Raw genomic sequence first — 16,880 nt, forward strand, 5'->3', positions numbered from 1 at the left:
GCCTTAAGTACTCGCCAGGGCGGAGCAACCCACATTGCTGCACTGTGGCACTGAATGTGGGGGAGGGGTCCAAGAGGGAACAATGCCATTTGGCTCATCTCTCAGCAGGTTTTCAGTCACTTACCCAGCTACCCACAAACAAATTGGGTCATTCTGGTGCTGATTCCTGGGTAGGTGGCCTCGTGCACATTCCAGGACTCCATTGGTCTCTCTAACAACCTCCTGTGAGTTTGGGAGTTTCTCCTGCCACCACAACCCCCACAAATTTTTACAGCCAGAGATTTTGAGGCTTTCCTTTTCCTCACTGGAACCCTGGGTTGCGCAGTCAGTTGTTCCTCCTGGTTTATTTGCACACAAATGTGAGACCACCTGGTCTGCCAGCCGCTGCCTTGCTGTGCATCCTCTCTGCCTCGGCTGCCCGTCTCTGCCCCTCCTACCAGTCTGAATGAATGTTTCTTCTGTTACTTCTTGGTTGTAGGACATCCATACAGTTTGATTTTCTGGCAATTCTGGTTATTTTTTTGTTTTTAAATTGTTGTCCTTCTTTTGGTTGTGCGAGGAGGCGAAATGTATCTTTCTACACCTCCATCTTGGCCAGAAGTCTAAAACAACTTTCTGGAGACAGTTGATTCAGCCAACATGGAGGTCAGGGTAAACACAGCTTGCCTACTCACACAACCACAGCAAAAATATAATTATACTACAAAACAAATACTATCCAGAATCATAAAATGCACCTGTATGGAAGTCCAACAACAAGGAATTAAAGAAGTCACATTTAGCCCTGGCTGGTGTGGCTCAGTGGATTGAGCACTGACCTACAAGCCAAAGGGCCGCTGGTTTGATTCCCAGTCAGGGCACAGACCTGGGTTGTAGGTCAGGGCCCCAGTAGGGGGCATGCAAGAGGCAACCACATGTTGATGCTTTTCTCCCTCTCTTTCTCCTTCCCTACTCCTCTGTCTAGAAATAAACAAATAAAATCTTTTTTAAAAATTCACACTATTCTGGATGGGTAGGAGGGGTGGAGACGTGGAGATGCATAGAGAGGCATGGTGGCGCAGAGACATGGAATGGGTGGTCACACACCCATCTGTGGTAGATAAAATTTGGGAGGGAGGCTGGCGCAGACGTGTGCCCCCTTGTGGGTTTGTTACCGGGGGTCGACACTGGATTCCCCTTCCCAACTCTCACCTTTTCACTCACAGGTGCTGCAGGAGGATAACAGTTCAGATAGACTTACATAGGTGCTGGGCCAGCTTGCTGGGGATGGTGGCCCTGAGTGCATGTGGGGGGGCCCCTGGGGCCCTAGGGCAGGAGTTGGCTCCACGGAGGGTGGGGTGGGGAGGGAGGCGGTCAGTCTGGCAAGGTTAGGGAGCCTGGTTAGGGGGATGGAGAGGAGCTGTTTCTGCGGCCAGCATCGTCCCAGCATGAGTCTGTCCCAGTGGCGGAGACACTTTTAGGGCATCATCTTTATATGATCGCACGTCTCCAGGTCCAGACGCTGACCCTCTCCAGGGAGCAGCAGTGCCCGATAAACTTCACCTCCTCGCACACTGTTCCACTTGTGCAGCTGGAAGTACACTCTGAGAACCCTTGGCAATTATCTTGTGAACAGCATGACTATAGTTTATTGGGTGTTGGTTGGGGAGTGTTAATGCTTTACTTTGCTCAACATAATATTAAAAATGCTCCTCAATTTTTGTAAAAAAAAAATTGGGAGGGATACCTTTGGAGTGAGGGATCCCAGCACCATACCAGAATGCTGAGCCCAGGGTTCCAGGGCCAGGAAGATAAGTGCCCATTACTGCTGGCTGAAAAAACCATTGGGGGTTAGGGTGGCAAAAGAAGCTGCAAGAGTCTCAGGAGTCTCCTCTTAAAGGGCCTGCAACAAACTTAGGACTTATGCAGACTCACTCCTCTGGGCTTCAGCACTAGGGCAGCAACTGGAAGGGCACCAGTGGCACATGGGGAGAAATGGAAGTGTCTGGCATCAGGGTGAGTGCCAAGGGATGGCTTTCTCCAGGACAAAACTCCAGAGGCCAGGCACCACAATTGTCCCCTTTCTGAGCCCTTCCCCTCCCAAGCCACAGAGTGGCAACACCATATCTGAGACTCCATCAACCTGGTTCACATGGGTTGCCCAGAGCTGGGCATTACCTAAGGCTCTGCCCCATCCAATTTACTGGTGTGCTGTTCTACGATAGGCCATGCTACTTAGACAGGGAGTCCAAAGCAGCTCTATCTAGTACATAGAAACAAACACAGGGAGGCTGACAAAATGAGGAGACAAAGAAACATGGCCCAAATGAAAGAAAAGAACAAAACTCCAGAAAAAGAACTAAACAAAACGGAGATAAGCAATCTATCAGGTACAGAATTCAAAACACTAGTTATGAGGGTACTCAAAGAACTCATCGGGTGCTTCAACAGCATAAAAAAGAGCCAGGCAGAAATGAAGGTTACACTAAGTGAAATAAAGAAAAATTTACAGGGAATCAGCAGTGGGGTGGATGAAGCTAAGAATCAAATCAATGATTTAGAATAAAAGGAAGAATAAAACATTCAATCAGTAGAGCAAGAAGAAAAACAAATCCAAAAAATGAGGATAGGGTAAGGAGCTTCTGGTACAACTTCAAATGTACCAACATTTGAATCATAGTGGTGCCAGGAGGAGAAGAGAAAGAGCAAGAAATTGAAAACTTATCTGAAAAAATAATGAAAGAAAAATTCCCTATTTTGGTGAAGGAAATAGACATACAAATCCAGGAAGCTCATAGAGTCCCAAACAAGATGGACACAAACAGGACCACACCAAGACACATCAAATTAAAATGCCAAAGTTTAAAGAAAAAGAGAGACTCTTAAAAGCAGCAAGAGAAAAGCAGATAGTCTCCTACAAAGCAGTTTCCATAAGTCTGTCAGCTGATTTCTCAAAAGAAACTTTGAGGCTTAAAGGGACTGGCAAGAGGTATTCAATGGGATGAAAAGCAGGGGCCTACAACCTAGATTCTATCTAGCAAAGCTATTATTTAGAATGGGAGAGCAGATAAAGTGCTTCCCAGACAAGGTAAAACTAAAGGAATTAATCATCACCAAGCCATTATTATATGAAATGCTAAAGGGAATTGTATAAGAAAAAGAAGAAGATCAAAACAATGAACATTAAAATGGCTATAAATTCATAACTATCAATAATTGAATCCAAATAACTAAGCAAACAAACAGAACAGAAATGGAATCATAGATGTGGAGATCATTTGGAAAGTTATCAGTTGGGAGGAGGAAGAGGGTAAATGGGAAAAGGTGCATGGATTAAGCAGTACGACTTGGTAGGTACAGAAAAGACAAGGGGAGGCTAAGAACAGTATAGGAAATGGAGTAGCCAAAGAACTTATGTGCATGACCCATGGGCATGAACTAGGGGGGGCATTGCCAGAAGGAATGGGGGGAGCTGGGCAGAGGTGGGCAAAGGGGGAAAACTTGGGACAACTGTAATAGCATAATCAATAAAATATATTAAAAAACACTTTATGATGTTTATCAACCTAGGAAGGAATTCAAGGCATAAGGGTATATTCCTATTAAAATATTTTCTAACATTAAATTAAATTCTAATGTTAAACTGTGCATATTGGTAGAATTTCAAATATATACTTGAATTGATAAAAAATTATTCTTTACTTTGGGAGATCTATAGTTTTCAAAACTTTAGGATTCTTCACATTTCAATGTAGTGTTTACTATAAAAGAAATATGTCCACTGAAGTGTATGTAATACGAACATATAGTAATGGAAATATTACAGAAATAGAAAATATGTCAATATTCACACCTACTTCTAAATCTATATTTATCTCTACATCTATACCCTTTTTTCCAGGCCTAAAAAGAATGCCTAATATCTAGAATCATCCTTTTGCTTAGATGCTAAATGGCAGTTTTAAAAATTTCAAATAGTTTGCTTTCTTTATTGCTTTATGGATAAACAAGAGAAGACATTATTTACCTGATTCTTCAGCTCTTGTGCCTGATTGCTCAAATTGTGAATCATGGATTCTGTTTGCTGAGCTTTCTGAAGGGCATTCCTCGAGAGGGTCAGGGAGTCACGACAGCTTGGGCCACCACATGACGAGCGCACACATGGCATGTCCCCTCGCTCTCCACACACCTGACAAGAGAGATGACTTATATTAAAAAACAACTTGCTGGCAGAGTTCTTTTAAATGTCATCCAGGCTCACTGAGGCAATACACTATCTATTCATGTTTTCCTCCAGTAGTTGTTCATATTTACTGTATAGATGTGACCCATGAAATGTTTCTTAGATAACTAAATCAGCATCTAAATTATTTATTATCAGCACTGTGCCAATGTCATTTTTATACTTATATTTTTTGCGGAAAATTGTCAAATGTTTAGCATTTACATGTTAATTTTATTTAAAAAAATAAAAGTTACCTTTTATGTATAAAGGAGCAGGAATAGAAGCTTTACTCTTTTGGAAATAGTAAATAATATAGAACAAAGTCAAACTACTAGTTTTCCTCCTTGATATTTCTTAAACTTTAAGAAATAAAAAATAAATATATTTATATTATTTATACAGTAGATGATAGAGCATATATATGTATACATTTAAAAATATAAAAAAAAAAGAAAAGGTAAGACAGGAAAATATAATTGAAGAGATCTATATGCCAAGTAGAGACCACAAACATTTTTATTCCACCACATGAATATTTACCTTTTCCTTCAATATTTGCATATCTGGTATCTTAATCTGTTTTAATTTTTCCAATGACACATTTTCTTTTGAGGTTAGTGTATCTAAGATGTTAAGTAAATCAATCCTGTTTTTTTCAGAATTATTTATAGTGGAAGTTATTTCATTAATTTTTTTTTCAGCAGATGATGATCTGTGATAATACTTCTTGATGTTCTCTGAAGAATCTATATTACAAATTGAGGTAAGATAAATGTTGTGAAAACAAGTGAAATTATACATTGGCTATCAAGATAATCATTTCAGAATTTGACTACTATCTTTGTTTAAATGACAATATGAAAATTCAGCCTTCTCTGTTCCTTGGATTTACACTTCATGAGGGAGGAGTTGATGTAGTATAATAAATACGATTATAATAGACATAGAACATTCAGATCTGTGTCTGCAGGAATGTGTTTGAGCATTGGCTCACCTTTTACTGTCTGGATATGTCCTTGAGCAAATTGGTTAACTTGTTAGTGTGTCCTTATCTGTAAACTGGTGGTGATAATTGGTGCGGATTGGGTGAGATATGAAAATACTTTGTAAAGCACTCCACAAGTGTATGAATTATGTAGTAATTATGAACCTGAATATGATAAACCAACTAAATTGACCTAATCATACTGAGCATGAGTGGACAAACTTGTTTGGCCAAGAGCCAGGGAGTAAATGTTTTAGGCTCGCTGGTCATAGTGTTTCTGCCACAAGGACTCAGTGCTGGCAATGTTGTGTGAAAGCAGCAGCAGACAGCATGTAAACGAGTCCGTGAGGCTGTCTTCTGGTGAAACTTTATTTACAAAAACAGCTTGTAGGTAGGATTTGCTGGCAAACTGTTGACTGTCTTTGTTGACCTCTGATGACAACAGCCCACATTTGTTGAGTACTCTCTGTGTGCCTGTACTTCCCATCCATTTCCTTCCTTAACCGTCACAGAACACTGTGAGGTGCGCAGTAGTGTGATCACCCTCACTCAACCAGCGAGTACATGAGGCTCTGAGGAGGTAAGCTCTTTGCCTGAGGTCTCACTGCTAGGAAGAGAGGAAGCCAGGATTTGAAGCCAGGTAGTTTGGGTATAGAACCTGTGTCACTTCTCTATATTTTCCATATTTTTATTCAAATGCAAATTCATGAAAGTAATATGGTATATTTTAATGTAAATGATAATATTTGGGGTTTTAAACTATAACTTCATATGTTAGGAAGCAGAGGCCTGAGGTCCTACTCTCTACTCCCTGCATAACCATCACCCAGGCACCAAGCACACCTTATCTTTTAAACCTCCCTGGTTCTTACCCTGCTATATCCTTAACATACATGATTTTCATTTATCCAGAAATGAAGCAGAACAAACCATGTTTTTATTGCTTGGAATGATTTTCCTTCTTTTTCTGGCAAATTTATCCTCATTCTGTGAAGCCCAATTCCTTTGTCACCTACTCCCTGAAGCCTTTCCTAATAAACTCAGAGAGGAATTCCGTTTTGCTACTCTGTTCCTGAAGCGACTAAAGATGCTCCAGTTTAGACTTTTTGTTTGCAGTTGTTTATATGCCTGTCTTCCCACTAAATTGGAATAACTTAAGGACAAGGACTTGCAATGTTCATCTCCCCGGCACAGTGTCGGACATCGAGAAAGAGCTCAGTAACTGCCACTGGACCACAAATTCGAGAGGCATAGCACGAGGGTGGTTTTCCATTCGTCTCTCTGGCTTGGGTGACCGCTGGGAGAGTTCCAGTTCTCTCAGTGGGCACCTTCTTCCAGATTAGGAATCAGCAAATTCTTCTCTCTGGGCATGGCATTTATTGAAGATCATCAGTAATTATTTCACTAAATGTAGGTCTGCCTTTAGGGTCATAATTGTCATCTATTCTGTCTCTTTTACCTCAAGTTCTGATGAAAAACAGGAACAGACACATAGGACAAAGAAAAGCAGACAGTGTTTTGGCCTTGAGGTGGGTTTCATGTGTATTTTCGCTTTACCTCTCGATTAGATGGGTTAGGTATGCGTAAGTTCAGTGCTGCCTCTCCTAGTAGTATCAAGTTGTCCATTTCCAAATATAACAGAGATCTCATCAGAGGCCAGGAGAAGAGCTAATCAAAGTTTGGCTTCAGAGTTCCATTTCTCCTCCAAGTTTATCTTGGCTTTACCGTGGCTCCCATTCATTTTTGAGAACTATACAGTGTGAATTGTAGGCTTCCAGTGTGTTACATGACTCAAAACCCCTACAAAGTTCTTCTGAGGAAGTTCTTTTTGCTAATGCCCCATTGTATCTATGGTCACTGTAATTGGAGTGGCCCATACGCAGGACGGCATAGAAACATATCTCTCTTATTCCCTTATACTTGTTACAATTTCTAACTTACTGATTTCACAAGACCCCTTGCACGTTGGCTCTAGAAGGTTACTGTGGTATGTTTAGTATCAGACATTGTTAGCTTTATTCGTGATTTTGAGTAAATGCTATCTGGGTTCTGCAATATTTAAAAAGTTGAAATATTCATGTACAAATAATACGTTCAATGAGTGTATTTTCATGTTCTGAAGTGCTTGGGTACTTTGGCAATGAGCACGGGGTGACTTGCTAAAGGAAAGCACTATGGGTTTTATAAACATTTGTCCAGAAACAGACAGTTGAAGTGCATTTTCTCTCTTACCCATGATGCTTGCATTACGGGCACTGGAGTAGAAATCGATTTCTTCCTGAAGATTTTCAAGTAAGAGGTCCGATTCATTCATCATTTTTATTACTGTTTCTTTCAGATCTTGAAAGTCATACACTGTTTTCAGTTGCTTACTTAGCTGCATAATTTGCTTCCTACAGGGGAAAATGAGAATAAACACAGTGAAGCTTCTATTACATTTGATAGATTGGTAGAAGAACACATGTAAAAGAATCTTCCTTATTATTAGGGCAATTACCTCATAATTAGAATGGATTGCCCCCCACCCCATTTTTCATTTGACAGTTTATAATTTTGTTTATGGCTTATGTCTTTCTTGTTAATTCAACTTCCTGGAATATTTCATTACCCACTTAAGATATGATCAGCATACAAGGTCTAGTAGAATAAAGGTTTTTGAATCTTTCAACATCAGCTGTTTACACTCTGTCTCCCTTTGCTTTGCATTTCAAACACATATATTCAGACATGGCATGTTTAAATCAGCCTGAAAGAGCCAACCTACATTCAGCTGTCAACATAGAACCCCTGCACAGACTAGGATAAAGATCAGTTCTTCATTTAGAATAAATTCGCTTCCATCAAGGTTCCTTTTAGTGCTATTTCTGTACATGGCCTTAACTTTTAATTCCCACAAGTGACAAAGAGGTTCCTTGTTTGTAAGTGTACCCTGCATGTGTTCATTTGCCATTACCTTCTTCTCTGATGCTACAAACCAAGATGAACCCAAAGAGGCCCACAACAAGACACATCATAATTAAAATGCCAAAGATTAAAGACAAAGAGGGAATCTTAAAAGCAGCAAGAGAAAAGCAGTTAGTTATCTACAAGGGAGCTCCCATAATGCTGTTAGCTGGTTTCTCAAAAGAAATTTAGCAGGCCAGGAGGGATTGGCATGAAATATTCAAAGTGATGAAAATCAAAGACTTCCAACCAAGATTACTTTACCCAGCAAAGCTATCATTTAGAATCAAAGGACAGACAAAGAGCATCCCAGACAAGAAAAAGCTAAAGGAGTTCATCTCCACCAACCCAGTATTGCAAGAAATGATAGTCTTCTTTAAGAAAAAGAGATAAAAATATGAATAATAAAATAGCAATAACTACATGCCTATCAACAATTCCTTTAAATGCAAATAGATTAAATATTCCAATCAAAAGACATACAGTGGCTGAATGGATAACGAAATAAGGCCCTTACATGTTGTCTACAGAAACTCACTTCAGATTGAAAGACCACAGACCAAAAGTAAAGGGATAGAAAAAGATATTTCATGAAAACAAAAATGGGGGGAAAAAAAGGCCATAACAAGAGACAGTGAGGAATCCTCGCAATCCCACTTCTGGGCATTCATCTGGAGAAACCCACAGCACTAAATCAAAAAGACATGTGCAGCCATGCGTTCACTGCAGCGTTATTTACCGTAGCCGAGAAATGGAAGCAACCTGAGTGGCCATCAACAGATGAACAGATAAAGAAGAAATGGTGCTTACACAAAATATGGTACGCAATAAAATATGACTCAGCCATAAAAAGAAAGAATGAAATCTTGCCATCTGCAATAACATGGATGAACCTAGAGGGTATTATGCTGAGTGAAATAAGTCAGACAGAGAAAGACAAATACCATATGATTTCACTTATATGTGGCATCTACAATAAAAACCAAAATAAACAAACAAGCAGATCAGAAACAGACTTATACAGACAACATTTTGATGATTGTCAGATAGAGCAGGGCTGGGGGCTGGGTGAAAAAGGTGAAGGGATTAAGACGTACAAATTGGTAGCTACAGAATAGTCACAGGGATGTAAAGTGCAGCGTAGGTAAGATAGTCACTAATATTCTAATAACTATATAAGGTATCAGACGGGGACTAGATTTATCAGGGTGATTGATCACTTAGTAAGTTATATAAATGTCTGATCACTGGGATGTACACCTGAAACTAATATAATATTGTATACAACATCATTGGAAAATAAAAATTACTTTTTTAAAAAGAGAGACAAACATAATTACCAGCCTGACTATCAATTAATGGGACAGTTATCATTTCCCTAATGTCAACACACATTTAAGTACATTTCTAAACTGAAGGCTGTTAAAGCTCAGTAGAAGTTAAGATAGCTCAGGAACTTCACTATCTATTGCTCGAGCACAAATCTTACCGAACAGAGCCATGATAATTCTTGACTTTTAAGAACTCCCCAGATGAGAAAACAGGATGTTTCAAAATCCTTTCTATTTCAGACATGTTCCCTCTGAGGCCTTTGAAGTCAGCCTCACAGACAGACAGGTTTTTGCTTTTATCTTCCATGTCAGCGGCCAGCCTCATTAGCCGGCGCACTGCTGTGGAGAGGAGAGAGACGGTGTGGTCCCACTGATCAAAGCACGAGTGACAGCGAGGACAAGCGGGGAATTCCTGGCCACGACCCCGTGCACAGTGCTCACATCGCTGGCCGCTGACACCTTCCCGGCAGCGACACATGCCAGTGTCCTGGTCACAGATGGGCTTCTGGGTACCTTCCCTGTTGCAGTCACATGCTAAAAAAAAGAGAGAAGGAGCAGAGATGTCATTCACCTGGTCTTTTGCTTATGACTAGCTCAAGAATAAAGACCTCCTCCTTTCCCTGAGAACGTCCCCAGTCCCCATTTGTAAGGTGAACATTTAAAACCGTTACAAATTCAGAGACCTGTGCAATGGCCATTACAATACAGCATTTCTTGGAGGTGGAAGAGGGTATGGGGGGAATAAATGGTAATGGGAAAAAAATAAGAAATGAACTATTAAAAAATGAAAATGAAAAACTTCACACCTTTAGGGGGAAAAACCCCATTATGGACATCTGTTCTCTTCAATACATAGATTTGCACCCTAAGAGTGACCCAGTGCTCCAGTGTATTTACATCACATCATTCCTTTAGCCAGTTCCCTCGTTAACAGTGACCTCCGAGTATCAAGCGTTTACTGATACTTCAAAGGTGGGAAATCACTCAACTGCAAATTAGCCCTGCACTGAGATGCAGCTTAGTTAAGGAGGAAATAAATATAGAAAAGAACAAATGAAGATTTAAAAAAATACAGCATTGTTCTTTTCATTCCACTAACAAATCAATCCATGGTTTCTACATGGAAAAAATTAGGTGCTTTTTAAAAATATGAGTGTGAGTGTTTGTGTGTGGGTTCTTTACCTATTTCAACAAGGAACGTGGATCTAATTGTTGACAATACACTAGTGACCACAGCTAGTGTCCCAGGGGTGACTCGGTCATGGCAAAGACTCTAAGAATTCCCACGACCACACTGTTTCTCAGTAAAACCCGGTCTGGGTGTGCTGACTCATGCTGTCTTCCATTATAGAAGGAGAACTATCCCATTCTCAAAAAAACGCAGGGTCGGGGGGGGGGGGGGGGGTCATTCCTTGGTATTTACCAAAGGAGATGAAAACTTATATCCACACAAAAATCTGCATACAAATGCTTATAGCAACTTTTCATAATTGCCAAAACTTGGAAGTAAGTAACCAAGATGTTGTTCAGTAGGTGAATGCATAAATAAACTGTGGTACAATTATACAATAAAAAAATTATTCAGTCAAAAACAAATGAGCTTCAAGCCATGAAACGATGTGGAGGAAACTTAAATGCTTATTAACTAAGTGAAATAAGCCAATTTGAAAGACTACATATTATATGATTCCAACTATAGGACATTCTAGAAAAGACAAAACTATCGAAACAATACAAAGATTTGTGGTTGCCAGGGGTGAGGTGGGAGTGGAGGTGGGGTACTAGATAGAGTAGGTGAGGCACAGAGGATTTTTAGGGCAGTCTAAATATTCTGTGTGCTACTACAATGAATGGGTACCTGTCATTATACATTTATCCAAACATAGAGAATGTTCAACTCCAAGAGTGGACTATAAGGTAAATTATGGACTTTGGTGATTATAATGCTTCAATGTGGATTCATCAGTTGTAACAAATGTATCACTCTCTTGGGGATGTTGATCACGGGGGAGGTTATGCATCTGTGGGGGCAGGAGGTTACATGGAAATTTCTGTACCTTCCTCTCAATTTTGCTGTGACCCTAAAATTGCTCTAAAAAATAAAGTATTTTTAAAAAGGGAGAAAATTAAATTTATTTTGCCTTAATAAAAAAATCTATACTACATGCATGTTAATTAAGTAGGCTTTTGATGAAGCCTAAGGATGGAGGATGGAAGAACTATTGAAGTTACTTCAATTTCCAAAAGGCCAGGGAATCACTCGCCTGTGTAATTGGACTAACTGCAAGGAACAAGAGATTTAAATATGCATTTGACAGCTTGAATAAAAATAATGCTAATTACAAATGAAGACTGATGACCATATTAGGCCCCTCAGCTGGGCATCTGCCTGGCAGGTTTGCTTGGGTCCAGGGGCCGCAGCAGGGACTGCTTGGGAGCAGCACTCTGTCACCTCGACAGCTGGAGGCCAAGGGCCCCTGTTAACCACTCTCCTCCGGGAGTACGACTGGGGTCTGTGGCCTGAGCTGACCACTTACAAAGTTTTCTCCATAAAAGATGAAAGCATTTTTATAAAATGAGATTATTGAACTATGAGAAGGACACAAGGAAAGAGGCCCTCTAAGACAGATTTTCCAAGAGCCAAAGTACCTCCCTGGTTTTTAAAGTAGCAATTCCACTTCGGAAACTGAGTGAGACTGGGGAAAACCATTCAAGATAAATATTTGAATGGGACAAAGAAATGAAAGCATTTTTTTAGCCACTAAGGCACATTTATTTAAAAAATGGAAAGGAACAAAGAGTTGCAGTCTGTGTAGATGGCAAGCCTATCATGTCTGTTATTTCTTTGGGTTGATTTCTTTTGGAAGCTGACTTTAAAAAGAGATTCATAAACCCCTTTTCCTAGAACCTAACCCAGAATTTAAAGCCGTACTGTCCAATTTGGTAGCTACCAACCGCATGTGGCCATTTAGATTTAAATGAATTGAATGAAATAACCATTCTTTTTCTCATTTGCACCAGCCACAACCCAAATGCTCAGCAGCTACGTGTGGCTCCTGCACGGGGAAGCGCAGCCGTACAACATTTCCATCTCGGCAGAAAGCTCTGTTGGACAGCATTGGTCCTAAATCCTACAAGTGCTAAGACATGGTGTGACAGGCACTAGAACTCAAACGCCTTGAGGTTGGGGGCCTTGTCTTATTTGTTCACTACCTAGAGAACTCAGTAGACACTGTATGAATGTTTTAAAGTAAATGAATGAGTGAATATGTGATGGACCCAGAACTAATAGAGAGCCATGTTGAGAAGCCTCCGCTGGCTTCCTGTCATCTATCTCCCAACCTGTACCTCAATCCAGAGTAGCTGTTTTTGTCAACATGCTTCCAAATACCAGAGAATTGGCTATAAGTCATAACCTCAGAGGTCAGTTCCATTTTAATGACTTTGAGGAATGTTAATATGGGACACAAGTTTGAACATAAGCTAACACTTAATATAGTCTAAAGTTTTAATACAGGGCAAAAATCTTTTTTATAGGGCTACAAAAATATTATTTTCAAAACTGGAATTAAAATTGGTGAGTTTTCTACCAAATAAAGGAGTTTGAAATTCAGTTGATTCATAGCACGCTTGTGGTAGGACCAGGCTGCTGTACTCATGTTTTTAGAATTACCAATACAATACTTACGAATGCACCGCCCCAGTGGGTCACCATAGTAATCTTCCTGGCACTCACTGCAGCGTCTCCCACCATAGCCTAATGTACACAGACACTGGCCTGTAACCTGTGAGAACATTCATGGGTGAGGAATTGACATGATTTCTGATCTAAAAAAAGTTAATGCATTTTAGTACAGAACAGTTTTCCCTCCAGTGATTTTAGAACATACAGCTGTGCAAAGTCAGAGGAGGGATGATTCCCACGGCCAGCAATGACCTCCAACAATGCCAAGGATCAGGAGTCCCTGTGTTTTGGCTCAGGGCTCTTGAATATACCGCCTGCTTCCAGCTGTTCAAGGACAGGTGGCCCCAAACTGGGAAACATACACAGATGTAATGAAAACAAAACACATAATGGGAAACGGGCCACATTCTTTTCCTCTACAGTTATTGGAGTTCCCCCAAAACATAGAGAGGCTAAAGACCTGGCTGAACATTCACCAATTAATTCAGCAAATAATGTTTCCATGATGGAATGTCCAGTGGAGTTTCTCCCAATTGGACCAGTGTTTTGCTCAATAAGACATTATTTTTTGCACTTGATGTTTGATCATTTAATGACAGTTATTTAACTGTGTTTTGGAAAGAGTGGTGAACTTTTCTGTACCCTCCCAACTGGATTCTTGACCAGCTGTTTTGAAAACTGAGGGAGTTGCAAAATTAACAAGAGAAAAATATAGAAGCAAATCATTATTGTAATGGTCCTAGGTCATACTTGACCAAATCTATTTAAACAACAACAGCCCCACCGGTATCCTTCCAGTGAACACGTAGCTGGATTCAAAAAGTGACTGGGTCTACTGCGTTTCTGCCCATCTTTGGAGTAACGTCTAGCTTCTGCTCGAACAGAGGGTTATGGGAAGGTTGGTGCCCCTGAGGGCTGTCATATTGCTGGTTGTCCTTGCCTGCTGGGCAATGCTTTATTACACTAATGCAGAGTCTGCACCTTGTAACTCGTTCCCATTGTTTGAGGCCCATCTGATGGGCTGCACAAAACAGGCAGTCCCCCCCTTCCCTCTAACAGGACTTTCCCCAACTATACATAGTCACTCTCAACTTGCGTTGGCTGCTCTTCTTCAGGCTGACCACCCATAATTCTTTCAAGTCTTCACCACAGAATAGCATGGTTCTATCTACTGTCCTAGTTGTCTTCTTTTAGACACGTTAGTTTGTCAATACAATGTTTCAAAAGTACTCAGAAATGACAACAGTGCTCACAGAGCCACCTCGCTAATACAGAGGACAATGGGACAATGACTGCCCTGACCCTGGGTATGGCCCTCCCTACTCCAGCCTGAATGGGCATCGCCTCCTTGACAGCCCATCCCACAGCTGGCTCACTTGAAGCACACCATGAAAATCCTTAGATATTGTTCACATGAACTGGTGCCAAGTTATTATTCCCACCCTGTATTTATGCAAAGTTTTAAAACCCAATTGCGAAAATTGACTTGTACCCTGTGAAGATCTCATCTTGTTTCCAGACAGCCTGTTAGGATATCTTTTCTCCGTTCTGTCTTTATCACATTAGCTTACAACCTTGCAATATCTGCAAATCTGAAAGGCCTGTTTCTCCATCTCTGTCTTAAGCTGTTGATGAAAATGTTGGACAGCACATTTGTATCTCTCTGTAAGAGATACTGGCTGAGATAGAGACATTTATCACGGCTATTTAAACAGCTGAGATTCTGAATGTCCACATGTGTCCTCTGTGCTCCAGTGAAAAGTGTTTTCTGAATGTAAAGAGCAGCCTCCCCCTAGGAGTTCCCTGTGGACCAGGCAAACCCGAACTTCTTGTCATAGGGCTCTTTGGTTAAACCAGGGCCGTCTGACTTTCAGGTTCACAGGCTTCCTCAGTCTCCACGTCTGAACTGTGCTCTTTGTTGGGTGTGCTACAAATATGTTTCCCCAAAGGTCTAAGAAGCATGCCAGAGAGTGATGTCATGAACATTAGGAATTCCTCATAAACCAGGAAGCCAAGCAGCCATGTGGGGATACAGCAGCTTGTTCCACTGTTGGTGCTTGCAGGCATGAAGAGTGGAGGGGTGCAGGGGAGCACATAAAACAGGCACAGTCATCTGGTGCCCAGATCTTGGTTTCTAATACCATTCCTCAGCAAAAGGAACCAGTGCTCCTTGAAGAAATGGCTGATTCTAGAAAAGGGGCAGGAAATAGACAAGATGAGCTTAGAAACGTTAAAGTATCTTGCCTGGTCACAGTGGCTACCACGAGAGGTCCGGGGGTCACAGTCACATGGCTGACATCCTCTGCCAGGTACCAAGTTCCAGTGCCTGTCAGCACAACGGTCACAGGTCTGCCCTGTGACATTGGGCAGACAAGGGCATGTGCCAGTTTCTGGGTCACAGAGGCAAGCTCCCCGACCAGGGGGACACTCAGTGGTATTCACACCAGAAGGATGACAGGAACATCCTGAAATAAGAGGAGGTAAATTCAGTGATAACACTGGCTTTCAACAACCCATGCAAACAGATTTTCAGACTTGGATGTACCATTTCTCCAAATGGTTCAAGGACAAAACATCTTACAATGGTATAGAATGTATTAAAGAACCTAAATAAGTTAAACCCATTCAATTGTTGCTGATCTCCCAAAGCAGCAGTTTCATACAGGTGTGCCTACTATGTTCCAAGAGCTCACAATTAGGAAGATCACAAGTCTCACTTTTTCCCTCACACCATTCACCAAAGTTCCATTTACATACAAGATCTGAAAACAAATAGTTCACTAAATTGACTTGGGTGGACTGAAATAGTTAAGATAGTTCCTAAAAAAGCTATTTAGTCCTCCTCTTTCTTTACCCAAGAATTAAACCTATGTCCTCCTCTACATCAATGATTCTTGTATTCATGCATTAAAGTCATTTGATGAGTTTGTCACAATGCAGATTCCTGGGTCCTACCCCCAGAGATCCAATTCTGTGTGTCTGAGGTACAGTCCAGGAATCTGCATGTTAACACCCCATCCCCATCCCCAGATGGCTCTGGCACAGTGCACCTTGGCCCACACTCTGAGAAACAGTGCTCAAACTCCACCGGAGCAGGAGTTAAAGGCAACAGTCAGAAAAGGCAAACTAATAACACCAGTGAGTGTATTGTAGCTGCACCTATTTCTGCTGATGAGCTCACTGCTCCAGCCCACCGCCCAGTGGGTGCTGACACTACTGGCCTGACTGCAACGAGCACAGGAGAGCTGCTGCAACATTCACGAGCTGCCTCTCTGCCGCCACATCCCCCCGGCAGTCTTGCAGACTTACTTCTGCAGGTTTGATTGAGGGCTGATCCAAAGTGACCAGGTCTGCAGAGCTGGCAGTTGGGCCCCTCAGTGTTGTGCAGACATTTAAGGCACTCCCCTGTCACTCGGCTGCAGGACTCTGGATCAGTTACATCAATGTTGTTGTTGCAGGCACATGGCCGGCAAGGTGCTCCAGAAATTCTTGGATCTCCATAGAAACCAGGAGAGCATTCTTCACACTGCTTTCCTGAATGATGGGGAAGGAAAAGGGAAGGAGATGAGAGGGGTGTGTGTGTGTGTTTGTGTGTGCGTGTTGGGAGAGGGGATGGAGATTGGTATAAATAGAAAATAATTAGGCTCCTCTAGGGATGATGAGAGGTCACACATTGGGGATGAATAAGGGAAAGTGTTTTAATTTAAAACAAAACATTAATTTTAATTTATT

At 41.3% G+C, this 16,880-nt stretch overlaps 1 protein-coding gene and 1 long non-coding RNA gene across 7 annotated transcripts in view; one reads left to right on the plus strand and one right to left on the minus strand.

Moving 5' to 3' along the window:
- LOC128781168 (uncharacterized) overlaps positions 1 to 16,880 on the plus strand; it is a 60,514-nt gene that overhangs the window by 41,689 nt on the left and 1,945 nt on the right. The window lies entirely within an intron of this gene.
- The window catches only part of LAMB4 (laminin subunit beta 4), a 113,471-nt gene that overhangs the window by 21,900 nt on the left and 74,691 nt on the right, over positions 1 to 16,880 (minus strand). For all 6 annotated transcript variants that reach the window (XM_045193449.2, XM_071221683.1, XM_045193454.2 and 3 more), the window contains 7 exons: positions 16,458 to 16,682; positions 15,393 to 15,613; positions 13,152 to 13,248; positions 9,622 to 9,997; positions 7,422 to 7,582; positions 4,745 to 4,950; positions 4,007 to 4,168 (listed from right to left, as the gene is read on the minus strand). In XM_045193449.2, coding sequence (XP_045049384.2) covers positions 4,007 to 4,168; positions 4,745 to 4,950; positions 7,422 to 7,582; positions 9,622 to 9,997; positions 13,152 to 13,248; positions 15,393 to 15,613; positions 16,458 to 16,682 — 1,448 coding nt within the window. The remainder of the gene's footprint in view (positions 1 to 4,006; positions 4,169 to 4,744; positions 4,951 to 7,421; positions 7,583 to 9,621; positions 9,998 to 13,151; positions 13,249 to 15,392; positions 15,614 to 16,457; positions 16,683 to 16,880) is intronic.

The sequence above is a fragment of the Desmodus rotundus genome, chromosome 6, assembly GCF_022682495.2.
Source record: "Desmodus rotundus isolate HL8 chromosome 6, HLdesRot8A.1, whole genome shotgun sequence".
In the NCBI taxonomy this organism is placed as follows: Eukaryota; Metazoa; Chordata; class Mammalia; order Chiroptera; family Phyllostomidae; genus Desmodus; species Desmodus rotundus.